Source organism: Culex quinquefasciatus, chromosome 2 (genome assembly GCF_015732765.1).
Source record: "Culex quinquefasciatus strain JHB chromosome 2, VPISU_Cqui_1.0_pri_paternal, whole genome shotgun sequence".
Classification (NCBI taxonomy): Eukaryota; Metazoa; Arthropoda; class Insecta; order Diptera; family Culicidae; genus Culex; species Culex quinquefasciatus.
In genome coordinates, this window is record NC_051862.1 from 90,781,759 (window position 1) to 90,808,766 (window position 27,008).

A 27,008-nucleotide genomic window follows, 5' to 3' on the forward strand; every position below is an offset into this window, starting at 1 on the left:
AAGAAAGGGATATGTTACTCATGGTCAATTCTAACTGTTGAAGATCTCTTGGGTACTCACCACACCGATGCTGGGGACACGGTTTGTGCATCGTGGACAGACAGATGTTCCTGTCCGGAATGCACAGCGCCAGCGGGCCACAGTCCACGCTCTCGCAAGGATCCCTTGCCCGGCATGGTCCAAACTCGATATCCCCGTCCTGAATGCCGGAACACTTGGCAATACACGCGGACGGGTAGGTCATCCCATTCCGCGCACAAACGGGCACATAATGCAGCGGACAGTTGCAGGGAAGACTGGTGAACGATCGGTTGAAGGATATTCCGGGCACGCGGCACTGCTTCTTCGTGCAGGTGATTTCCCCGGCGAAGCAACTGCAGATGTTGCACTCAACGTAGAAGAACGAGAGATGCTGGAAACGCTTGCCGGCGAGGACGCAGGAATCGTAGCTGATACAGGGCAGGGGTTGACACTTTTCGATACGACCGTTTGGGCCACATCGACAGACCTTCAGACATCCTTTTAGGGTTACGGAGACTGGAATTCGGACAAAAGTTCCTTCCGGAACCAGGTACGCTGCGGCTTCCCCTAAAGGACAACCGTTGACGCAGGTGTAGCCGATGGTTCCATCTCGTTTAACAACGCAAATCTGGTTTGAACCGCAGGGATTGCCTCTGCAAGGCGACACCAGTGCCAAGTCGGAATTCCGGTGCGGGATGTCACTCGGCACGAGGAACCGCTTCAACGAGACACATTCCGCTTCGCTGGAGTCCTCCGGGGAGAACAGCTGACAGAGCGAGGCTACGGACTGCTTCGGAACCATTCGGTTCCAGTCGACGCAGTTCCCGAGGACTTCGTAGCAATCGTCCCGGCAGATTTGGTTCGTGTGGAATTTTCGGGTGCACGGTTTAACCTGGAGCAGGCAGGCTATCGACTTCCAGGTTTCGATGGAGCACTCGCTGATGTTTCGGATCGGGAGGTTGACCCCGGGCAGATTGACGAGTTGTTGTTCGCGCCACTGCTCCACATCGCTTCGGGCCGCGTTGTCCGACTGGGAACGACAGCTTCGAAACAGCTCCGTTGGGCGGTTGTTGAAGTTGCTGCAGTAGGACAGGCCGTCACATCCCAGCTCGCATGGTTCGTCGACTGTGAAGAAATAAAAAAATATGCAGAATTCATTAGTTTTGTAGAAGTCTCATCTACATCCAGCAGACCCGAGGACATGGAACTGAACCGGGATGTTTCACCTTACTTCTTGTTATGGATCGTTATGCTATGGTCCGGATTGATGTCCCCAGGATGCTCAATAATCAGGGGTGTTCCTCAAAATTTACTGAAAAACCAAGTACACCAACGAGTATAACAGCTTGTTCTGAACATTTCTGTTTAATTTGACTTTTATCAAAAGTTATTGCTATTCCTTTTACGAGCATTTTACAAAAATATTTCCGAACTCTATTTTGGTCAGACTAGAATGCACTGGTACTCACGCAATTTCTATTATCGGCAGAGTTCTTTTTTCTTTAAGCGCACTCGTGTGGCTGCAGCCAGCTCATATCATTTGTGAACAACTTTTAGTTAAAAAGTAATATTTCCATAGAAAGTCTCCTGATATCGCTGGATCTCACTGACATGTTGTGCTCTTGGTTGTGCTAGTGGTGTTGGTGGCTGGCCTTTCTTTTTTATTTGCCTTCGCTTATCGCTCATTTTCATCAGTGGGATGTTCATGGTATAAAAGTTATTTTGGAGCTTTAATCGAGCAATAAACTCCCCATAAGCCGAAGATTGGTGACTGAGAGAATATGTATATTTCCCCTATTTCGAACCCCACCTGACCGCAACATACCTTCATCAACGCACTGTTTCAAGCCGTACTCCTCGTTCGTGAACAAGCAGCTAAATTCAAACTCGGCCAAATTGGTAGTCCACTCGTTCGAGTAGGTCGCAATGCAGAACCGTCGACACCGCGTCGAATTGGCCTTCAGACAGCAGTGCAGCTTGGCCGAATCCATCCCGACCTGATTAATCCGAGAAATTTCATTCGAATTAACCGGCGCCACTCGCTTCTTGCCGGAAGAGAAAAAACACTTCCACAGTGGATCGTGCGGCAGCGGAACGCCACAGCCGGAGTTTTGCAGGATGTCGAGGGTTTCCTCCTCGGTGAAGCTACCGTCCTGGAGCGTATCGCGACACGCCTTTCGGCACTCGGTGTTTGGGGTGTGGTCGCAGCAGGGGAGATCTGGAGCGAGAAATGTTTTAACAATTTCAGCCATTTTAAGACCAAACTACGGAATCTACTTACAATGTTTCAAATTGGTATTCTCCGTAACTTCAATGTACTCCTTGATACACAGCAAAATGTTGGAATTGTTGTTGCTGCACGTGCTCTGCAACAGGTCCCGCTGCTGCCGATTCGGCGTTTGATTCGTCCGAAATATATCCTTGCAGGCCTGCAGACACTCCGACGTCCTGGCCGTCGCACAGCAACTGTCGCCGACTTCCTGGCGCTGGACGCACCCGTACAACCGCTGTTCGTCGCTGTGTCGACAACCGACGGCGAGTTCGGTCTGGTTCGCCGCGATGGCACATGCGTTCTGGCACCTGGGGGACATTCCGAGGGAGCAGCACAGACGACCGGGCCAGTTGATGCCCCGTTGGACGGAACCAAGCGTGGCGTTGATGCAGTCCCAGAAGGGAGTCAACGTGGGGGCGCAGTTACTCCGGAGGTCGTGCAGCTTCCAGCCTTTGGCGTTGGAATCGGCGCCCAGTTTGACCAGGGAGAGCTGGGGGAGACAATTTGGAATTTATTGTTAGATTGAATAAAAATTTACTGATAGGGGAAGGTGAGGTAATGAGGTATTCGGGCATTCGGGTGTATTAAGGAGTACATGGTGGCACGGTAAAAAAAAAGACTGTCCAAATTTAGTGACACAACTATGTTTCAGTTCCTTTTGAGGTCCTAAACAAATTCTCAAAGTTTGGAAACGATTGGTCAAGTCCCCGCTTTGCGCAAATTAATTCAATTTTGTATGGGAAAACCCATTTTTGCCTTCCTCACCTCACTGAGGCAAGGCTATAAAATCACTCGAAAAATTAACTTCTTAAATACTTCATGTATACATATCGACTCAGAATTAAATTCTGAACAAATGTCTGTGGGGATGTGTGTAGACATGATTTTTTTTTTTTCCACACGATTATATCAGAACTGGCTGAATTTGTAAATACAACATGAATGTGAGGAAGGCACCAACCACCTTAAGGTGGATTAAGTAACGTTTTATTTTAAATATCCACGTTTCACGCTATACAATCGGGTACCCGATTTAAATTAAACACAGTGAAAGAATATTTTGAAAAAGCTGCCATTTTTCGTTATTTAACAGTCCAAAATCGAGATTTTTTTTTTCATATTTTAAATCACACAAACAGGCAATGTACGAGGACCTTCCAAATTTCCATAGGGTCATGTCTTATGCTGAACCTCTCGAATTTTGTTTTTTAAAGCACACAATTAAGTTTTAGGGATTAAAACTTCGAAAGACTGGTCAAAAATTGTCAAAGTAATTAGGTACATTTGAAACGTAAAATTTTGATAAATAATAAAAAATAAACCCAAAACCTTCATGTTTGCACAAATATGTTTTATTTTTGTCTGATATTCAATTTGCAAAAAAGTTACCCTGCAAAATTACAAGAATAAAAAAAAATATTATGGTGTTATGTTTTTTTGTCAATTTACTTTTATATTTTTCATTTAGGCCGTTGCAAATATTTTTTGAAGTTTATGTCCCTCGACTCTGACCAAAGTCAAAGGGAGGCAAAAAAATAAAAAAGTATAAAAATTGAAATTACGAGCCATGGTTTCAACATTTTAATGAAAAAAGTGTTTTAAAATGCATTATACACCTGTCCAGTTGTTTTGCCATCATTAGTTTCCAAAATATCGAAGTATTGACGAAATTTTTTTGGCGAAAAACAAAATTTTTGCGGGGCTGTACATTGGAATTTCATAAAAATTCAAAACATTTTTAAACAAGCCCAAACATGCTAAATATGATTATCAATGCAGAAAAATGCATTTTAAATTGAATTCTGTTGATTAGACTTCTATTTTCATGAAATTTTTTAAGTTATTTGGAATTTTTTTTTTGCCCCCTGATTTTTCAGACCAATTTGTGGGGGGGGAGGGGCGGCGACATAAACTTTGAAAAATATTTGCAACGGCCTTATGAAAAAACACTTTTTTGGGTACAACCAGATTCGAAAAGTTAATTTAAATTTCCATGAAATGACATGTCTCACGATTTTTTATAGTTTAGTAACGGGAAATAGCAGTGATTTTAAGACTTTTTTTTTATTTTTTATCAAAATAGTTTTTTTTAAATTTTCAGAAGTTAGAGTTTTTGAAGATTTATTGGGAAGAGCACCCAAACCTTTTTTTAATCCTAGGAACCTTCCACTCCATGGTTCGAACTGACGACCTTTGGATTGCGAGTCTAACCAGCGATTCCACTGGAGCAGTCTTGGTTTGGAGTGTTGTTTGTCTTTATACAGCAATTCCCCACGAAAACAGCATGATTCAAAAAAAAAGTTCTCCAATCGGGCTCAAATTTTTTTTGGGATTTCTTTGGCCAAAATAATTAGACCCGCATTTTTTTGTTTGGTCATTAGGGTGACCTACATTTGTTATCGCAGTTTTAGTGAAAAAAGTAGACTTTTCGTCATTTTCCCATTTTTGCGCGTGGCGCGTCGAAAATCCCTGTTTTTATTTTTCAAAAATCGTATCTCAGAAAATTGAAATCATAACTTCACCATTTTTTGATATGATATGTAACATTTTCCGAGGAATCAGGTAACAATATTGTCAGACATAGGCTCTTTGGTCCCGAGGCCTTCAAAACAGCATTTTAAGTTTTCATACGACCTTTTCAAATGTTAAGCTTTATTTAGCTAGAATAGCCAAACTAATACCCATTCTTTTTAAACAGCTAAAATTGAGGAGATATGATTTTTTGAAAAAAGTGGTTTTGGCGAACATCGACGAAAATGGCCATTTTTCGGACCACCCTAACACGGCGTAGGTCACCCTAATGGCCAAACAAAAAAAAAGTCAAAGTAGTTATGTCACAGACATAACCGGAATGGCGTAGACTTACGTAAAATTTAGATATGTGGACATGTGGGTTTTCCATATATTAATTTGAAGAATTAGCTATATATATTGGAAGGAACACCCATTCGAACGGCAAAGAGAGGAAAGAAAGAGACGAAGGAATTTTAGCGAGCCGAATGGGGGGAGAGGGGGCATAGGGGTTGGGGGCGAGCAGCCTCAGAAAGCTGTGCAATCTGTCGCCCCGAAGACCAAAATTTGTTCCTGAAATTTAAATTCAAATTAGCTCGCTGCCTCGTCCCGGGTGGGACGAGGGCAACTCTTTCAACACTAGAATTTGATGAGACGTAAATCTTTCAGAAGCGCTCGCCGCGAATGCGACGAGCTAGTTGGATGTCCCGATTGTTTAACAACCAAGGCTTGACCCACGAGAGGCTTTTCGGCGGAAGGCAGCAGGCGCGCGCCTCATCTTGTTGATGCCTCGTGGGACGAGGGATGGGGATTGAAGCACCTCCGAACCACAGCAACCACGAAAGATCCTAACGGTCCGGCCATCGAGAGGCAACTGGCTGACGGTCAGGGGTGCCAGGTTGCCAGATAAATCTGGCATTGCCAGATTTTTTGAGCGCCAATTAGAAAAAAATAATATTCTATTTCTTCCTCACATTGTTTTATTGACGTATTTTGTTTATTTTGTGAAGCTATAATGTATAAAAAGTAAAAATACACAGTTTTTGAACAAAAAAATACCTATTACTTTGAGACAAGTGGCTTGCCAGATTTTTCCCAGATTTTTCCCAGATTTTTTGCCAGATTTTTTACTCTTCAGACCTGGTAACCCTGCTGACGGTGACGACGAGAAGGCGATGCGCACTTCTTTTCCAGTTCTGGTCCCTCTCTCCTGCTGCTGCTGCTCTGGTCTCTCTCCTGCTGCTGCTGCTCTGAGCTGAGCTTTCCTGCTGCTGCTGCTGCCGGTCCGACGTCTGAGACGTGAATGATGGAATGGGCTCTGGCGCGCGTTCTTGTGTATGATTTCGGCCCGCTACTTCCCCTCCTTTTTCGCGACCGACACTCGGTCGCGTTGCTCGGATGATTTTCCCCTCAAAATAGGTACTTGACATTCCCGTCCGTGAGTGGGAAGCGCTCATTTTGCTTGCAAAATCTCTGCATTTTGAAAACATTTTAAAACATTCAATTGTTTCAATAGTTAAACTATTTTGCCAACAATGAAAGTTTTATAGCAAATTGCTGAATAATTTTCGAATCGAATGGCACATAAATCGTGTCGATTCGATTAGAGGGAAGGAAGATATAAGCGTTTGACGGATGACGCAGTAATCCAGGGCCTTCGGCCCGGGTTTTTTGGAATGACACCCCAGTACCTTCGACAAAGACGTAAGTCTACGTCAATACAGGTCTAATTATTTTGGCCAAAGAAACCCCAGAAAATTGGAGAACTTTTTTTCGAATCATGCTGTTTTCGTGGGGAATTGCTGATAGCAGAGAGATGACTCCCACACCTGGAATGACTTAACGGCCTAACAACAACCAAGGCCGGGACCGACGTTTTGCTTCCCCATCCGATGGAAGGTATACCACGTATACCTATCGACTCAGAATCAAATTCTGAACAAATGTCTATGCGTGTGTATGTCTGTAAGTGCGTGAACCGAAATAGTTAAAAGTTAGAAATAGAAGTTTATAAAAGTACTTCAAAAGTTATGCTAAAAAACGATTTTGCCTAAAGATCGAAAGATTGTAAAAAAATGCGTAAAAAGGAAGGCTACGTCAGGGTGGTTTTATAAGAAAACCCGTCTTGTTATATATTTTTAGAAAGGTACCTTTCCAATAAGCCTAAGACATCGAAGATCTGACAACGCTATCAAAAGTTATGAGCACTTTAGAGTTATTGATACACTTTTTTGAAACTGGATCTCAGATATGAGATATAAGTTGTCGATGTCGTGCTAACTTGTCGCACGTTGATTTTGGCCCAAATCATGTTAAGAACGCCATATTTTCTTACTTTCCTTTATAGATCATCAGATTCATTTCCAAGGATTCAAATTTCTACGCCACTTGCATTTTTTAAGCAAAATTATTGTAGATAAACCATAATAAGTTTGGAAACATTTATTGAAATTTACGTAAGATTGAATAAGAGACAATATATCCACATAGAATAAAATATTTCATTGTTCAGTTCCTAAAAAGTTGTTGTTTGATCTGCCGTTGATACCTCGACTCCTCAAAATGCCTCTGTAACCCCTGTTTCAGCTGCTCTTTTAATTTGTCGAACTGATGTTTAGTCATGATGGGTGATTTTTGTACCGTTTTGTTCTGAAATTAAACTTTTTTTCAAAACGATGAATTATTTTGAAAATCAACGACATGCTTACGGATTCCACATGTTTCGTGCAATTGTTGAAAACAACGGCCACGTTTTTCACCGGACAGTTGAAGCGACGTTGAATTTTCAAAATACTGCATTCGCTGCACTTTCCCGCTGGGCCAAGCAAACTGTACGATGCTAAATAGTTTTGAACGGTTTTAAATAGAACTGATTGTTTGTTCTCGACGAGCAGGGCCACATTTTCTATCTGATGACGGCAATTCTTCACCAAAACGTGGAGTTTGTTCTTCAAACGCTTTTGCTCAGCTGCTTCCGGTTGGATATCTCCAAAAGTCATCAAAAGTTGAGTTTTGTTGTAACCTTTGAGGCAATCCACCGTGGTTACGAAGGCAGTTGGTGCAATTTTGATGGCCCAACAGAGATGACTGCGGTTCAAGGTTTCCCGCAAAGAGACAAACTTTACCGATATTGATTTATGGGAGTTTTGACCACTGGAACTTGAACTTGATTGGCCTGAGACCACACTTAGTATTGAAAAAATCAGACCTATGAGGAGCTTCATTTTAGTGCGATGTGGTCAGTGCCAGTTGTGGATTGAAACTGCTGAAGCAACAGAACAACACTTTCTAGAAAATCGATTTACTTTACGTAGATATGTATGGTTGTGAAACAATTGCACAAATAGTTTGATGTGACTGATGATACTCAGTAGCACTTAACCTGATGTATACGCAAAATGTTTGGTTTATTGCTTCATATTCAATCAAAGTTAGAATAAAGTTTCTATGCTGAATGTCACATTTTTAAGGTATTGCTGGACAAAGTTTTTTGAAAGACAATGTTGCAACAATGAAAAAAGTGAGAAAGGCAAACGTTCCAGATAGACAGACGATTGTCACACGTGATTTTTTGACACAATGATAAAATCAATTTTCATATCATCCATTAATAAACCATCAGTACACAGAGACAAGCCTTCGTGACATTCAAACTCTTCCAAATTGAGTAAGATTAATGACTCTGGAACCATCAGAAACCGATAATAATTAACGACTTGTGCCTTCCGTTTTGCTTCGCAAGCTTCAAGCCAAGACTGACGACTCAATCATCGACCTCTTCCGTCTTTGAACCAGCATTTGAATACTAAACAAGACCATGCTTTGACACTGTTGTTGCTTCCTTTCAAAGAATGAGCGATTAGAACGGAACATTGAACAATCCATCGTGAGTTCCCTAGAAACGTTCAAACGCGGATGACGCATTTTTTGGTTTTCCTCTCTTTTCTCTATTTCGTGTTTTTGATTTATTCCCATCTTCTGATCGTGTGGTAGCGATGTTTTGATACTTTGTTGTTGGTGGGATGATGCACTTTCTTTTATCCAACTCTGTTGAGCTTGTGTCACTCATTCAAGCAGACACCAGCTTGAGGAGTTTTGGAAAATCCTTCACGCTCTTTTGGTTATAAATTATCGTTTCATCTCTGAAAGATAGTGCATATTTTTAACACGTTTGGCTAGAGTGTATAGAACAGAATGTTTTGGAGAATTGTTGTGAAATGTATATGAAACGATATTAATTTTTTTAATAATATTTGTGTAGACAACCTTTATCTCAAAAAAATACAAGAAGGAATTATCGTGAATCTCCGTCCTGAAGATTTTTTCATTGCCAAAAATAAATATTATCGAAAACTTTAACATAAAATAAGCTATCGCTTTAAAACTAGAGCGTCCAATTGAGTAGCAAGAATCCCAGAAATTATGTCATGAATTTCTTAGAAAATTCTGGGAAATCCCAGGTAAATTGAAATGTTTTGGAAATTCTTATGATCATGGTTCTTATTAAAATTTTGCATCAGGGTCAATTAATAGCTTGTAAAAAAAAGTTACACATTAATAGTTCTTATCGTAAAATATGTTGGAAAATGATCTCAGATCATAAAAAAATGGCACTGTGACCAGTTTGAGTGAATATGTTCTAGATTTAGATAAAATTGAATAAAATCATAAAATTGAAGTAAAAATAATAATGTTGAATAAAAAAATTAATAAAAATCATAACTAACAATAACAACATTTAAAAAATCTAATTTAAGTTTTTTACTTGAAACGCGTTTTTTTATGAGATCGCAACTCAGTTTTTGAAATTTATATTTAGAATTATTTTTTGAATGATTTTTTTCTACGGATGCATTTATGAGAAGATGAATTACGTTTAATTGTTTTCAGCAAATTTCTCAAAAACTTTTAAACGAATTGAACTAATTTTTCCTACAATCCTAAAACTAATAATCTGTATATTCCTACTTCTGATATTTCCTGTTACCAATTCATATTTTATCCAATTTGATTTGGGAGTTTTTTTCCTATTAAATTTGAAAATATATAATGTTGACCTTGAGATATTTTTAGAAAAGCTAGTTTATTCAATAAAAACTGTACATTTAATTGTATTAATTTTGAAAATCTTTAAATTAGCAAAAATAATTAACTGCATTTTCAAACAAAAAGGTGAGAATATTTATACTTTCGCTTGAATTTCGAGAACTTCCGGAAAATTTACAAATATCAGCGATAAATTTTTATCCTTTTGCCTTCCTCACTGAGGTAAGGCTATAATCCTGCTCGAAAAAGTAACTTTTGAAAAACAGCTTGTAGACCTATATTCATGTATACCTATCGACTCAGAATCGAAAACTGAACAAATGTCTGTGTGTGTGTGTGTATGTGTGTGCGTATTCCCCTTGGTGCTCAAAATTCTTGCCAAGTTTTCTCGGCACTGGCTGATCCGATTTGAGTCAAACAAGTTGCATTCGGTCCGGTTTGGTGCCCCATACTGCACTATTGAATTGTTTGAAGATCCGATAAGTAGTTCAAAAGTTACGTACAAAAAAGTGTCAAAGTTGCGAATCGGGTGCTGGATTTTTGATGCCGGATCTCACTTAAATGCATTTAAACTATGTCCAGATCCATCATCCAACCCATCGTTGGTTAGGTAATCGAGAGACCTTTCCAATGATTCTTAAAAATTGAAGATCTGGCAACCCTGTCTCGAGTTATGACCACTTAAGAGATATTTATGTACTTTTTTGAAGCCGGATCTCTCTTAAATGCATGTAAACGATGTCCGGATCCATCATCCGACCCATCGTTGGTTAGGTTATCGAGAGACCTTTCTAACGAGTCCACATCATTGAAGATCTGGCAACCCTGTCTCGAGTTATGAACACTTAAGTGATATTTATGTACTTTTTTCAAGCCGGATCTCACCTAAATGCATGTAAACGATGTCCGGATCCATCATTCAACCAATCATTGGTTAGGTAATCGAGAGACCTTTCCAACGAGTCCACATCATTGAAGATCTGGCAACCCTGTCTCGAGTTATGACCACTTAAGTGATATTTATGTACTTTTTTGAAGCCGGATCTCACCTAAATGCATGTAAACGATGTCCGGATCCATCATCCGACATATCGTTGGTTAGGTAATCGAAAGACCTTTCCAACGAGTCCACAACATTGAAGATCTGGCAACCCTATCTCGAGTTATGACCACTTAAGTGATATTTATGTACTTTTTTGAAGCCGGATCTCACCTAAATACATGTAAACGATGTCCGGATCCATCATCCGACCCATCGTTGGTTAGGTAATCGAGAGACCTGTCTAATGAGTCCACATTATTGAAGATCTGGAAACCCTGTCTCGAGTTATGACCACTTAAGTGATATTTATTTACTTTTTTGAAACCGGATCAAACTAAAATGCATGTAAACGATGTCCGGATCCATCATCCGACCCATCGTTGGTTAGGTAATCGAGAGACCTTTCCAACGAGTCCACAACATTGAAGATCTGGTGATATTTATGTACTTTTTTGAAGCCGGATCTCATTTATATGCATGTAAACGATGTCCGGATCCATCATCCAACCCATCGTTGGTTAGGTAATCGAAAGACCTTTCCAACGAGTCCACAAAATTGATGATCTGACAACCCTGTCTCGTGTTCTGACCACTTAAGTTATATCTGTGTACTTATTTTTCTGGACCTAAAAAAAAATAGCTGAAATATGTGTCTAAACCACTCATATTACCCATTGTTGGTAAAAAGTGATGAAGGCATCAACCACATAGGTGGATTAAGTTAGTTTTTTTTGTACAAAATATAATTCTTACAGGTAATAATCATCAATGAATGGCTGTTTTAGTGTTATCAACTCTTCTTATTGAAAAATTCCCTGTTATAAATTAGACCGTTGCAAATATTTTTTGAAGTTTATGTCCCTCGACTCTGACCAAAGTCGAGGGGTGGCAAAAAAATTAAAAAGTATAAAAATTCAAATTACGCTCCATGGTTTCAACATTTTGATGAAAAAAGTGTTTTAAAATGCATTATACTTCTGTCCAGTTGTTTTGCCATTATTAGTTTCCAAAATATCTGAGTATTCTTTGCTGTGCTGTCATTGGAATTTTATAAAAATTCAAAACATTTTTAAACGAGCCCAAACATGCTAAATATGACTATCAATGCAGAAAAATGCATTTTAGATTGTTTTCAGTTGATTAGACTTCTATTTTCATGGAAATTTTGAAGTTTTTTGGAAATATATTGGTAATTCTCTACCAACTCACACGAAATCGGGAAAAGTTGCCCCGACCCCTCTTCGATTTGCGTGAAACTTTGTCCTAAGGGGTAACTTTTGTCCCTGATCACGAATCCGAGGTCCGTTTTTTGATATCTCGTGACGGAGGGGCGGTACGACCCCTTCCATTTTTGAACATGCGAAAAAAGAGGTGTTTTTCAATAATTTGCAGCCTGAAACGGTGATGAGATAGAAATTTTGTGTCAAAGGGACTTTTATGTAAAATTAGACGCCCGATTTGATGGCGTACTCAAAATTCCGAAAAAACGTATTTTTCATCGAAAAAAAACACTAAAAAAGTTTTCAAAATTCTCCCATTTTCCGTTACTCGACTGTAAAAAATGTTGGAACATGTCATTTTATGGGAAATTTAATGTACTTTTTGAATCTACATTGACCCAGAAGGGTCATTTTAACATTTAGAACAAAATTTTTCGTTTTAAAATTTCTTGTTTTTTCTAACTTTGCAGGGTTATTTTTTAGAGTGTAACAATGTTCTACAAAGTTGTAGAGCAGACAATTACAAAAATTTTAATATATAGACATAAGGGGTTTGCTTATAAACATCACGAGTTATCGCGATTTTACGAAAAAAAAGTTTTGAAAAAGTTACTTTTTGCGTTTCTCTTTGTTTCGTCGTCCGTGTCTGTCACGAGTGACCATGAACGGCCATGATCGATGACGACCAAGATTCGAAAAGTACATTAAATTTCCCATAAAATGACATGTTCCAAAAATTTTTACAGTCGAGTAACGGAAAATGGGAGAATTTTGAAAACTTTTTTAGTGTTTTTTTCGATGAAAATACGTTTTTTCGGAATGCTGAGTACGCCATCAAATCGGGCGTCTAATTTTACATAAAAGTCCCTTTGACACCAAATTTCTATCTCATCACCGTTTCAGGCTGCAAATTATTGAAAAACACCTCTTTTTTCGCATGTTCAAAAATGGAAGGGGTCGTACCGCCCCTCCGTCACGAGATATCAAAAAACGGACCTCGGATTCGTGATCAGGGACAAAAGTTACCCCTTAGGACAAAGTTTCAGGCAAATCGAAGAGGGGTCGGGGCAACTGCTGTGTGAGTTGGCGGAGAATTACCCATATTTTATTTGCCCCTGACTTTTCAGACAAATTTTGAAGGGGGCTGACATAAACTTTGAAAAATATTTGCATCGTTCTAATTAATTCGAAAAAAAATCTTACAACTATGAATCAAGTTACAAAATTTACATTTTGACCTCCGTGTACGCACGAGAGCAAGCAGCAGTCAAGTGCTCAGTGCTCTATAGTTTTTTCGAAATTTTCCGCCGTAGTCTACCGTGATTACCCGCGAGTTTGCTCCTGCAGCATGCCAAAGGCCGGCCGTGGCCGTGGCAGTTCGAGTGCGGCCTCGAAAACCCGCGAAGTTCGTCTACCGGCCGTGTGCAAAAGGTAAACAAGCCAACGCCGTGTCGACCGCCATCGCGCAGGGGAGCGTGAGCGCAGAAGGCATCGACAAAAGTTGCTACATCCCGGATATGTTCCAAGATCACCAGTGCGAACCCGTTCCGGTACTTCCGGTGCCACGACCAACACGTCAACATCCGCCAACATTCCCATCAGGAACGAGTTCCAGATGCTGAGCGACGACGAAGAAAACAACAACAACACCGACGGTAGCAGTACTACCGACGACGACGAATACGATGGACGTGCACGGAAGAAAGTGTCGACGTCAAAAACGAACAATTCTCCAAAGGAACGTAGACCACCTCCAATCTATGTTTTGGACACGTTGACGGACGATATTGACGAGTTGCTGGAAGGCCTCGGATATTGTCTGAAAATCGGTAAGTCGTCAGTGCAAGTCTACACATTTGACAGCAAGAACTTCGACCTGGTTGTGGAGAAATTGAAGAATAAAAACTTCAAGTTCTACACATTCGACCCCGTGCAGAAGACTGCCGTGAAGGTCGTCTTGCAGGGGTACCAAGATCGCCCGATCTCCGACCTAAAGAAGGACCTCTCGGGTGCTGCAATTACGCCGCGTGACATAAAAGTCCTCTCGCGGAAGACAACGGTCACAGGTACACACACACTGTACCTGTTGTACTTCGACCGCGGCACCGTCAAAATTCAAGACCTGCGGAAAAATAAGGCGTTGGACGGTTTTTGGGTAAACTGGCGGTTTTACTCAAAGAACCCGACGGACGCAGCGCAATGCCACCGTTGCCAGAAATTTGGCCACGGCTCGCGGAACTGCAACCTCCCGCCCCGCTGCGTGAAGTGCGGTGAAACACACCTCTCGGAGGCGTGCGCACTGCCGTGCAAGGCGGACTTGGGGGACAAGGCAACGCAAACCAAGGCGCGCATCAAGTGCTCCAACTGTGGAGGTAACCATACCAGCAACTACCGTGGATGCAGCGCACGGAAAACCTACCTCGAGGAGCAGGAAAAGAGGAAAAAGAAAGCAGCAGCGTCCCACCCTCCTCAGCGAAGTACGAGCGTAACCGTGCCGGCTGCTGGTCATCGTACGGTTCCAGCGGACAACCCAGCGTTCCCTCCTGGATGGGGTCGATCGTTCGCCTGCGTGGTCGCTGCCGGTAGCGGCAATGCGGCCCAGCAAGAATTCACCGGGGAAGATCTCTTTACCCTGCCGGAATTCTTTGCTCTCGCGGGGGAGATGATGACGCGGTTCCGGACCTGCCGTAACAAAGCGGAGCAATTCCTGGCCCTTGGGGAGCTGATGATCAAGCACATCTATAATTGATAAAATTTTGCTGTGATCTAGTTGTAAGCTTTTTCTATTCCTATCCCCTATCATTAGCAATTGTGTAAGTTTTTTGAAAACTTTTTCTTACTCTTGTTTGTGCATTTAATTAACAGTAATAATTGCTCTAAACCGAATTAAGACGTAACACACAGCTGAAATGAACACAAAAACTCTGTTAGGTTCATAATATGTACAAATTGTAATTTGATTATTCACAAATAAAACCGAATTGAATTGAATTGAAATTGAAAATTTACATTTTAGGAAATCAAAGGAAAATTTTATCTTATTGGTAACTTTATACAACGAGTTTTTGTGATACAGAAATAACAGTGAAATGAAAAACCTGGGGTTTGTATGAATGATTCTTAACACTGTGAACTTTAAAACTAATGTACACGAGGTAGATGAATTCTGCAACTTCAATCTTATAAATTCAATATCTCATGAGCTATTAATAAGCAAACCAAGTCTATAGGCAATTCTTTTTCAAAATTTAATCACAATAATAAATCCGAAAAAATGTTCAAAGACAGGGCTCGCTCTTAAATTTTCTATTTCAAATAAAAAATAAAAAAAATCGAAAAAATACGATTATCAAATTTTGTTAATTTCAATGTTGATGTCCAATAAATTTGGAGTTCTATCAGAGAATGATGATTTTGAGTGGTGTGCCGAAATGAAAAAAAAAACTTATTTAAATTATATTTCTGATTGAAGGAAACAAAATTTAAAAAAAATATAAAAGCAAAATAAGACGGTCACTTGGCAATATTTTAAAATTTACTGAACGGATTAACTTCATAGGTGCAACCCAAATTTGAGCCAAATCGTTCCTGCCATCATACAATGCCATATACTTTTGGACAGTACTATATTTGATAGATTAAACGTCAATTTAAAAAAAAAAATAGTAAGCTAAAACATAACATTGATTTAATTTCAAAGTTTAAGTGCATTCATTGATTTGCTATAAGTTGAGTATAAATTCATTGAAATCTGACCATATGAAATGTGCTATTCTTTTTCTTATTCCTTAAAAACTATGGGACCACCCCAAAACTCGCTCCAATTAATGGCATATTATGACATTTCATCGGGTGGCAAACGCTTCCAACCCAGATCAGCGACCTTTCCGCTTTTGCCACGCAGCTCCTCATGGCTGGTGGTGTCGCGTGTGCATCCGCCCTGGGCCGCAAAAAACAGTATCGAGTTAAGTCATCATGATCGAATTAATTTTCCGCAATTAATTTAACCACGGCTAGGCACTCTAGGCATATTTTCGATATCAGCAACAACTATGCTACTGTAGCATCAGCGCGGACGACATGTGGCGGATGTCACGAATTAGGCACCGATTTAACGCCACATTTATCACACGAAACTCCTCGCCGAGTTGGGACACGAAACGTTTCGTGGGTAAACTACACAGTTCAACAAAAAATCAAATGTTTCTTGTCTCTGAGACGAGAATATGTGTTCCTAGTAGATTTTTGCCTGCTGAATCCGAATCCGGGTCCAGAATTGCTCCAAATGGTCCCAATTTTTAGATACACCCGTTTGAAATGTTAGTTTAGGCCAAAATTAACTACTTTGTCGACTATTTTACAAAAGAACTATTGAATAAACAACTAAACCAACACATGTATCTTAAAGTTCACGTTTTCCCCTTTCTGAAACATCCCTGGTTTTTAAAATTTGATTGTTTCTACGCATATTTATAGCCAATTTAAAATTAGAATTTGACTTGCATGCAAGTTGGAAAAACTTGAATGAGAACCAACTGAAAATATAATTTAAAAATGGCTATAAATATGCGTAGAAACAATCAAATTTTAAAAACCAGGGGTGTTTCAGAAAGAAGAAAACGTGAACTTTAAGATACATGTATTGGTTTAGTTGTTTATTCAATAGTTCTTTTGTAAAATAGTCAACAAAGGAGCTAATTTTGGCCTAAACTAACATTTCAAACGGGTGTATCTCGAAATTGGGACCATTTGGAGCAATTCTGGACCCGGATTCGGATACAGCAGGCAAAATTCTACTAGGAACACATATACTCATCTCAGAGACAAAATCTTGTTGGACTGGCTATTTAACAGCAAATTAGTATAAATAACTTGAGGTGCTCTGTTTAGTGGAATTATACCCGGGGATGGGGGTTGATGAAGCAATAGACATTAGTCATAAGAAGATGAGCTTAAAAAATGTTTCAATTTAAATTTAATCAAACTTTCTAATTTTAATTTGATGTAATTATTTCTACATGGTGAATCAAATTTCCCCATCATCACATCGATCTAATTCGCACAGCAGATTTCTGCTTTACGACCATGTTTATTCTTAAAGCAAAAGCAAAAAGTGGCCGTATTCCCGCCACTTGCGAGTCCATAAAATGTGACAGTGTGACGATCGATATACGACAACGGTGCTGAGCCAGCGAGTGAGAACCATAACAACATAAACGTGAAAATCATCGTATACTTACGCTTTCGCAGGCCACTTTGCATGAACCATCAACATCTGAGCAGCATGTGAAGATATCTGCAAAAGAGCAAATGACAAAAAAACAAGAATTTAAAAAAAAGTTCCATAACTCACGCAGCGACAAGCAAACAAGACCGAACGCAGAACATTGGACAAGTGGGTGTGATCGATGCATTGGATGCAGTTTGAACAAGAAAGAGATTGAATGCAGTGATAAGAGAGTCGAATATTTATTGGATCCAATTTGTAGTCTTTAGAAAGTCGACATGTTGATACACAGCAAAAAATCCGATGGTAAAATCGCATGCAAAAGCATGCACATCACTTTCGTCAAAATAAACACTTAATATTACACACTGCATGTACAGTTTTTGCAACACACAAAAAAAAGTTGCAACCGACGGGATTCAAACCCAGCACCAACAGTAAGGAATGGCGCCTTTGCCCACTCGGTCATCAGACCGATGTAAAGTTGCATGGATAAACGCATATATGAGCTTGACATTTCGGTCAAGTAGGTTTCCCATACTGATGGGCTACATATTTCGGAGTGTAAAATCACATAAAATTGCATAAAATAATGCAATATTTATTTTACACCCAGGCCTTTTACACGCAGCTGGATTACTACTTTTTTAGCTGTGTACCAACAACATAAAAGGTAAAACAAAATAAAATATGTTGTATGTGCAAATAACTCACAAGTGCTTTCACATTTAATTGTCATTAGCTGTAATTGTACATGATGCAAAATCACATGATGTGGTAGACCACACAGCTAAGCAGACTGTCTAGCTTCATTAGTGTTCTTTCTTTAAAATTACTCTAAAAGAGATTCGCCATCATTGCTCTCCGCACTAAGTGACAATAGAGTACAAGTTTGAAAATATTGTTTAGGGATGTCCAGTAAAATAAAAAACAACTTAATTTGCAACTCGTATTTAAAACAAAGCAATTTTGAAAATCTATTCATAAAAAAACTTAATAAATATAATATAGTCACCCAATGTGCAAACTGCTAATGTTTGCAGAGAGAGAGAGAGAAAATAAAAAAGTCAAGACCTGTCTGTCACAGTTCATTCATTAGATGTTTGTCAATGTTCTACTCTACGATGTGGCTGTTACTGTAATTTTTTTTGTAGACATGGAAGTCTGGTTTAGTGTTTATTATTGGTTTGAAAATGAAAACATGGGTAATTCTAACTGTTGAGCAGACAATTACAGAAATTTTGATACATAAACATAAGGGGTTTTCTTGTAACTCCTAACGAGTTATCGCGATTTTACGAAAAAAGTTTTGAAAAGTTGGTTGTGTCGAATAAAGAGAAACGCAGAAAGTAACTTTTTCAAAAGGAACACAAACCACGTGGACACTTTTTTGGAAACCTCAAACCATTTTTTTAAATCAAAATAATTATGCAGATCCTATTAGAAAAGGTTTTATTTATTTAAGAAAATTTTCTCATTTTTGTCAAATGGGAAGATAAAAGAACAATCAAGTAAGACAATTTTCCTAAATTAGATTTTTGATAGGGTACGTTACCCATTAGTGGAACCCTTTCCTATAGTGGACCCTCTGAAGGGTTTTTGATGAAAAATTCAATAAAATCACAATTTCAAGCGTGTTGTTGTCTACAAATCGTGTTGATTGACATTGAATTGTCCTTTTCACCAAAATAAGTGTTTTGAGTTTGACATCTGAAATCAGCCATGGCCACTCGCATTTTCACAACAAAACTGCATTTATTTTTTATGATTGAATTAACTATCCCGATCATTTTTTGACTGATTATTTAACTTCAGCAAGTCAAAATAATGTAAGTTTAAGAAACTTTACTAAAATAAAGCGAAGAACTGCTCATTTTTGACCAAAAATTAGGGGGGTCCAATATAGGACAACGAAAATTCAAACTTTTCCAAAAGTGGACCCTTGTTAATTTAACCTTCAAAAATGAAGAAAACTGTGTATTTATGCAAAAGTTTCTCTAAAACATACAATAAATGCTTGCTGTTATCAACCTAAACGCATTTTTTTTCAATTATGAGTATAAATATTGCAGATTTCATGTTGAAAGTACCAAAAATGCTAATGCCGTAAGAATTTATAATTAATCAAAACTATAGTTAATTGTACCTTAACTGAAGCATCATAATTGCAGTTTGAAATGATATTTTATAATAATAAATCAATAGCAAAACATTTTTTTTTAAATTAACATGCGTGGTTTTATCAGCAACTGTAAACAAATTTATTGTTTAGTTTCGGTCAACCATTTATGTAATTAATATGGAAAAAAATAAATCAAAATTACTTTTTTTTAATTATTGTTTTGTTTACAGTGGTTTTCGAAACGTTTTCTCTGATCTTTTCGGAAATAAATGTGTTTAAATGTCTGTTAGGTTTTGTTGTTGTTTAAAGCCAATTTTGTTAACAAAACATATTTGCTTGTGATGAAAAGTGAGCAAAATCCATCTTTTATTCATTATATCCATCATTAGACCTACCTCATGCATCAAAACATCAAATATCGGATAAATTTGGTATAAAAATAACAATTTGCCTATAGTGGACCCGGGTCCACAATCGGATTATGGACCCGGGTCCACTATAGGAAAAGGGGGTCCACAACAGGCAAAAAACACTTTTTTTTCAAATGGCTATTTTTCTGCTCAAAAACAAATAACTGACGAAACAAATAGTCAAAATTGTTCAAAAGACTTCAGATTTCATTGTTTTGTACAAAGGGTTATGAAAAAGTGCTTAAATTTTTTAAAATTTGTGAAAAATGTGCTTCGGCTCTACTAGGGGGTCAACTAATGGTTAAAATATCCTATATTAGCAATTTTATATTTCAAACGATCATCAGGCATCCCTACCCGTCCAAACTGTCCACACCACTTGATACGCCTATCGCCTGAGGCCCAAGTGGCGTCGCTGCTGGCGTCATCGTGCGTCTTCTCCGCGCAACCTCGTCTCTTTTGCGCGCATACATTGGTATGTTTTGTTCCATTTTAGAGCTCCGCGAATGTGTGAACTTTTGCAGCTAACAACATTCTAGGAAGTCTAAAAACAGTCGCGCGACGTGGTTTAAATTTATTTTGACACGTACAGGAACGCACGGCACAGGCGGAATGGTCGGGTGCATCACAATTTCAAACGAAGTTGCGCGCGTGCGATGATCGCATAAATAGTGAATATCAAACAAGCGGTTGATGTTTTATTTGGTTTTTTATTCGACCCAGTTGAGTGCATCAAGGTTGATTTATTTGTACGGTACATTTTCTACCAAAGGACCTGCCGGATCTATTTGAATGAAGGGAATTTCCGGAAGGTACGGCTCGCGGTAGATCGGAGGCTCGCATCTCTTCTGATCAAGCGCAACTCCGGCGGCCGTCGTCAGGATCGTCACGGTACGGCTAGGGCGATCCGACACCGGGAAGCACTCCCTGGCACGGAACACTCCCGTGCATTCATCGGAGTTGGCTTCCAGCGTACTCTGGGCGCAGCTGTAGATCTCCTCGCCCAGGAATTCGGGCGAAGGTGTATCGTAGTGGCGGATGTAAAGCCGACTGAAGTTGAATCGGTACTGGGTGTCGTAGACTCCCTCGCCCAGGTACTGACAGCGGTACAGACAGTGCACCTCGGGAACATCAGGGATCTCACCCTGGCTGATCTGGTTCAAAAGATCGTCGGACACTTGTAAAATGTTGATACAGTCCACAGCGACCTGGATCGCCTCCAGGCGTGTCAATGGAATGTACTCCTCCGAGGACTTCAGACTTCCGTATTGCTGCAGGTAGCACATGAACGATTCGTATGCCTTTGCGCAATCAGTCTTGCAGCTTGACAGTCGCTGATCGATGCACTCCTTCGTGCGATCCGCGTAGCAGGTATCGTCCTCATCCGGCTGGAAGTAACTCTCGATGACCGTGTACCTCAACCCGTCCAGATCGTCCCACCAGCCGGAGTTCACCCCGGCACAACGGATCAAACACTGCAAATCCTTCGAAGCATGCTCGAAGTTGTTGTCGATCAACTTCTGTACTCGGTACCACGGAATCTCCCAGTACTCGGCGCACTCCTTCAGCGATCGCCGAAACGACTTGAGTTGGAACGCAAAGTACGACTCCTGGATGGCACTGCCTTGCGGAGGCGGATACACGACCGGGGACTGCCGGGGTGCGTACAGTACCGCTGAAGTCAAGCCCGCCAAGGCAATGACCAGTAAGCCAACCAAATATCCCATTGCCGCGAGTTGCTCGCTCTGTAACACCAACACGGGAACTAGTGCAGAATACTACGAAAACGAATGTTATTATAGTGCTCTATCCTTGCTCGAAACCATCAATTTGGAGAATAACAGTTTTGAACACGTTCGTCTTATCGACTTCCTCAAATTTATCGACGACACGCAGTTTGGGAAGGAATTCAGAGCAGGGCATGGGTTTTGGTTTTTGTTTGATGAAGCACGTTCCGCAGCAAGTGACGAAAAAAACAGAACTGCTCGATTGAGCTACTTACTGAACTGTTCCAAAAAGATGTGATGCTGGTGTGTTTGCTCTTTCTGTAACGTTTATAAAACAAATTTTACATCATTAAAAAGTAATAATTTCGCGATCCGGCGATTCAAAACTTAAAACCAACAATCAGCATAGTACTACAAAAAGGTGTTTGAAGAACAAAGCTTTGACTATCAATAATAAAATGTTTGATTTTTAATCACCAAAAAGATTCAATCGAAAAAACAACGTCAACTAAAAGCGCGCTTCCAAAACCCATTTTCACAGCTCAGTAGCTAACACAATATGGCAAAGAAGTCAGTATAAATGCGCCCGACAAGATGCAATGAAAGCAACGTAACGATTGTTTACATAGAGTTGCACAATACATGCAATTTTTCAAAACAAGGACTTGTGCAACCCTGCAGTTTGTTGAAATTCGTTAACAAGTTTGAGCTGTAATCAAAAAGCAGTCAACCTTACAAAAATTACAAAATTGAAATTTTATAATTTTAATTTTGATATAAAAAAAACGAGACGAAGATACGTGTGAAACTTACTAAAAGAGGAAGAACATTGGAAATTTATTGATGTGAAATATCAAATATTATATATCAAATATCATATTATCAAATATACAAAAATTCCCCACGAAAATAGCATGATTCGAAAAAAAGTTTTTCGATCTGGCTCAAATTTTTTCTGATATTTTTTACAGTACTTTGTATTTTCGATAAAATACTCAAAATTTAATTTATTACAATATGGGTATCACATGATGGGGATTTTTTTTATACATTTGAAAGTGATAAGAATTTTTTTCAAATACTAAAAATGTTCCAAAACCACGTAAAAAGCAAAGCAATCCACTTTACCGACCCCCGGGTCTTTTGTGGGCTCTGTTGCAAGTTTCTGCTCATTTCTAGGCGTCCGAAGGTTATGTGTGGTGAGTCACCCAAAACCTCTTTTACGCAAATGGACCGACGTTTTACTTCATCATCCGATAGAAGGCCAGGAGAATATGGCGGGAATCGAACCCGCGCCCCATAGCAACTTAGGGATCGGCAGCCAAAGCCGCTAACCACCGCGCCACGGGGCCCTCCTAAACCACGTATTTTCGTAAAAAATACTCTTGAATTTCAGTTCAGTAGCAATGATATTTTTTTAAATAATAATTTTCACAAAACCGGGTCTTTTCTAGAAAATAGGTAGTTTTGTGAAAATTTCTTGGAAGATTTCGAAAATTTTAAAACATATTATTACTATCGAAATTTATGCAAACTTCCTGATCATTTGATACCGTAATTTGTGTGCGAAAAAAGTTTTGTGAAAATGTAGAGTATTTTCAATACAAAATATTATTACTATCGAATTGCATGATAAATCCCGATTATTTGATACTCATTAAAAAAAAAAACAAATTATGAGTATTTTTTTTCGAAAATGCGTAGTTTTGTGAAAATTTTGAGTACTCTAAAAAAAAAGTATTAACTTTCAAAAGTTATGCAAAATTTACGATCATGATACTCATAAAAAAAACTGGAATTTGGAGTATTTGTATGATTTGTATGTATGAAAATTTGTCGATCATTTGATACCCATTTTGTACAAAAAAAAACATGTTTTTTTGCATTTTTCCAAGTAATACCATATTTTGAACAATTTCGAGTATCTAACCAAAAATATAATTACCTTGAAATGTAAAAAAAATGCTGATCGTTTCATATCCATATTGTAAAAATTGAACTTTTTAGTATTTTTTTGAAAACTGCCCATAATTGAAAATTCGGCTATTATGCCAAATCAAGTATTCCGAGAAAAACGCGTTTTAGTGTTTGTCACAAAATCTCCGTCAAGGCAATTTCCCATTAGAGTGGCAGATTAGCCGTTTGGTTTTTCGCATCGGCAGAGAAGTCTAAACATTATTTCAGTGAAATTCAAGTTTCAGAAGATGCGTTGGAACATCCTCTACCACCTGGTGCTAATATCTCGATTTTGCCAAAAGTGGATATTAGCCGTTTTTTCAATGGTGGGCAGAAAATACGTACGTGTTATAACTTTTGAAACGTATGAAAAAATTCCGATCATTTGATACCCATATTGTAAAAACTGATTTTGTGGAAAACGTGGATTTTTCGAAAATTGCAATTTTTTGGACCCTAACACAGCGTAGGTCACCCTAATAGCCAAACAAAAAAAATGGGTCTAATTATTTCGGCCATTAAACAAATCAAACAATCAACGAAAATATATAAAATGGATTTTGACAACCGTGTTGTTTGTTCTTCCTCGAATGATTAAAAACAGCCTAATAGTCTCCTTTTGAAAAAGTAAGCAAGATTTTTCCTTTGACAGGAAAAGCCACTAGAATCAGCCGTCCCCTAACATGACAGTTTTCGTGAGTTGCGCGTATCCACCGACAGATGGCAAGTGGGCCTCGTCGGAGTCCGCCCATTAAATACGCAACTCAAAATTTGCATGGGAAACTTTTTTTTCGTGACGGCTTTCGCGGCCCGCTCACTTCAACTGTTCTAGACTAATATTTGAACGTGGCGAACAAGTTTTTTAAGAAAATGATTCCAGACTGCTTATTTTGTCGTTTTAAACCGAAACAAGGCAAACACTTTATTTATTTAAACTACAGTCGAATCTCTGGCTGTCGATCTTCTCGATATCAATATTGCTCCCGCTGTCAATTAATTTTTCAGTCCCTTCAAGTAGATTGCTTTGATTTATCGTTCTATAATTTGATAACTCCCGCTCTCGACGGTCCCTTCAATATCGACAACGAGAGAGTCCACTGTATTCGCCATTTTCAAAAGTTTGGCTAGATAATATTGAAGGCCGCCATCTTAGGCCCACTCGGCTCACAAAAAGGGGTACGCTCAGTTTGTATGGGAACTGTCAACATGCTCCCGGGCTGACTAGAATGCTGGCATAAAAAAACCTGCTTCTTTTCGGTAAAGATACAATAGAGAAATGCAATTATAAAATAAAACAAAAAAATATCATGAGAACATGAAGTTTCAGGTCCCCAGAACCACGTGCACTTTAAATTTTCCAAAAAAAATATTATCGGAAGTACAAAGAGCTAATCGCATTAATTCTCCATACAAACATCGGAATAAAACCATATCTAAAAAAAAATAAAGGTGCACGTGTATCTGGGGAACCTAACGTTCTTGCTTTCGAGTGGATTGAATTTGCGCAGATTTTTTTGGTCGGTGTTATTAAATGTTGGCAGTAATATCCTGCAGCGATAACTCTCTGCTTGTTTTAAGAAATAGATATATTTACTGTTAAGTAAGTTTAGTTTGTTTTTTTTCTTAATTGGTGAAAATGTGATATTTTCCATTAGATTATTGAATAAGAAATAGTGATAAATTTCTAGTTATATGTGACAAGATTAAATAAATGATTGAATTTTTAACAATTTTTCTTGAAACATTGCTGGATTTTATTATGAATTTAGAAATGCTCAACAAAACATTTATAAAATTTAAGTAAAACTAGTTAATATTGGTCAGCTTTCACGATCTTCGTTAAAATATATTTATTGGTTCAAGTTTAACACAATCCTCTATAATCTGCTCTGCTCTCATCTAGTTTTTGCAGTTGTACTTGCAGCCCCCGTCCGACACGTGGTACGACGATGGCGGCGGTGGTGGAGGAGGATGCGACGCTGGGACGTACGATCCCGAAGCGATAGAGTTGTACCGTGGCTTCAGCTCATCCTCGTCACATCCGCGCTGCCCAAGGATGATTTGCGCTGCGTGCTGGATGATTCTGGACGTGAAGAACGGTGTGCTGTAGCTGTCGAAGCACTTGCGAGCTCGGTAGACCCGGGCACACTCATCGCAGCTGTCTCGGAGGGCGTGTTCCGTACAGGACCGGGTTTCATCGCTCAGGAACTCGCGGGCTGGTTGATCGTGATGACGGATGTAGAACCGGGTGTGGTTGAAGCCGTACTGAGGATCGTAGAGACCTTCCGCCAGATATTGGCACCGGTAGAGGCATTGAGTTTCCGGCACGTTCGGGACGATGGCACGGCTGTACTGTTCGATGAGTTCCCGAGGGATGCGCAGAATGTTGATGCAATCGATCGAGGCTTGGACGGCTTCCAGATGGGGCAGCGGGATGTACTCCTGGGACCACCTGAGGTTTCCGTACTGATGGTAGTAGCACAGGAACGCTTCGTACGCTCGCGAGCAATCGTCCTGGCAGAGAGGAGCACGGGCTTCAAGACACTCGCGGGTACGACGATCGAAGCAGGTATCGTCCGGAGACGGCTGGAAGTAACTCTCGATCACTGGACCCTGAACTCCCGCAGTATCGTTCCACCAGCCGGCGTTGATTCCGGCACAACGGATCAAACACTTCAAGTTCTGCTCGCTCGTCTGGAACCGATGGGACACCAAATGTTCCACCGTTTCCGCCGGAACTTCCAGATATTCAGCACACTCGTCCAACGCCCGACGGAACGTCTTTTCCTGGTACGCAAAGTGCGATTCTTCCACTTCCGGCGGTGGTGGCGGAGGCTTGAAGTACGCCGAGGAGGCCGTCGCCAGAGCGACAACCAGAAAAGCTCCCCACAATTTCATTGAAGCACTAAAATCTCTAACCAAAGCTTGTAAACCGAAACGAACCTAAGAATGTAACTGAAGTGACGAACCGTTGGATAGTAGCTTTTATAGGGGCTGTCTTATTTGCCAAAAAGGTGCTTATGTTCCAAGCACGTGAGTCGTTCTGTTGTGGTACCTGGTTCATCAGATTTCGCATGAATGACGCGGCTCGGCCAGAACAACACGTCCCAGTGGGTAAACAGTCGAAAAGTATAGCGGTTTTGCGGGAAATGCGAGTGGGGCCTGCAGCAACAAGTTTTCTGGTACTGACAGTGTGCATTGATGAGATTGCATTTGTTATACATAATTCGTGGCTCCCTAGCAACTACTTAATCAATCTTATAATTTGCATAAATTTATAAAAATTGTAATGTTTTTTTTGAAGATATTTTTTTTGAATTGGAAGTGATGATTTGTAGTACCTATTCGGACAATTTTTTATCTGTTTATAATGATGGGTACTGAACAAAATAGTTTGTCAAAATTAGTTTTTCATTGATACTACACGGTCAATGGCAGCAATGAGGCAAATATC

General features: G+C 39.6%; 2 protein-coding genes across 4 annotated transcripts in view; both read right to left on the bottom strand.

Annotated features, from left to right (window-relative positions):
• The window catches only part of LOC6050956 (reversion-inducing cysteine-rich protein with Kazal motifs), a 39,123-nt gene that overhangs the window by 941 nt on the left and 11,174 nt on the right, over positions 1-27,008 (bottom strand). For all 3 annotated transcript variants that reach the window (XM_038252562.1, XM_038252561.1, XM_038252560.1), the window contains exons 3-6: positions 17,353-17,408; positions 2,303-2,783; positions 1,847-2,239; positions 61-1,146 (exon numbers count right to left, since the gene is read on the bottom strand). In XM_038252562.1, coding sequence (XP_038108490.1) covers positions 61-1,146; positions 1,847-2,239; positions 2,303-2,783; positions 17,353-17,408 — 2,016 coding nt within the window. The remainder of the gene's footprint in view (positions 1-60; positions 1,147-1,846; positions 2,240-2,302; positions 2,784-17,352; positions 17,409-27,008) is intronic.
• LOC6041448 (general odorant-binding protein 45) lies at positions 25,370-26,454 on the bottom strand. Its single transcript, XM_001850654.2, has one exon. The coding sequence runs from the start codon at positions 26,450-26,452 to the stop codon at positions 25,454-25,456; it is 999 nt and encodes a 332-aa protein (XP_001850706.2). The 5' UTR covers positions 26,453-26,454; the 3' UTR covers positions 25,370-25,453.

Excerpts from the sequence above, each read along its gene's own strand:
- LOC6041448 (XM_001850654.2), bottom strand. The coding sequence starts at position 26,452 with ATGAAATTGTGGGGAGCTTTTCTGGTTGTCGCTCTGGCGACGGCCTCC.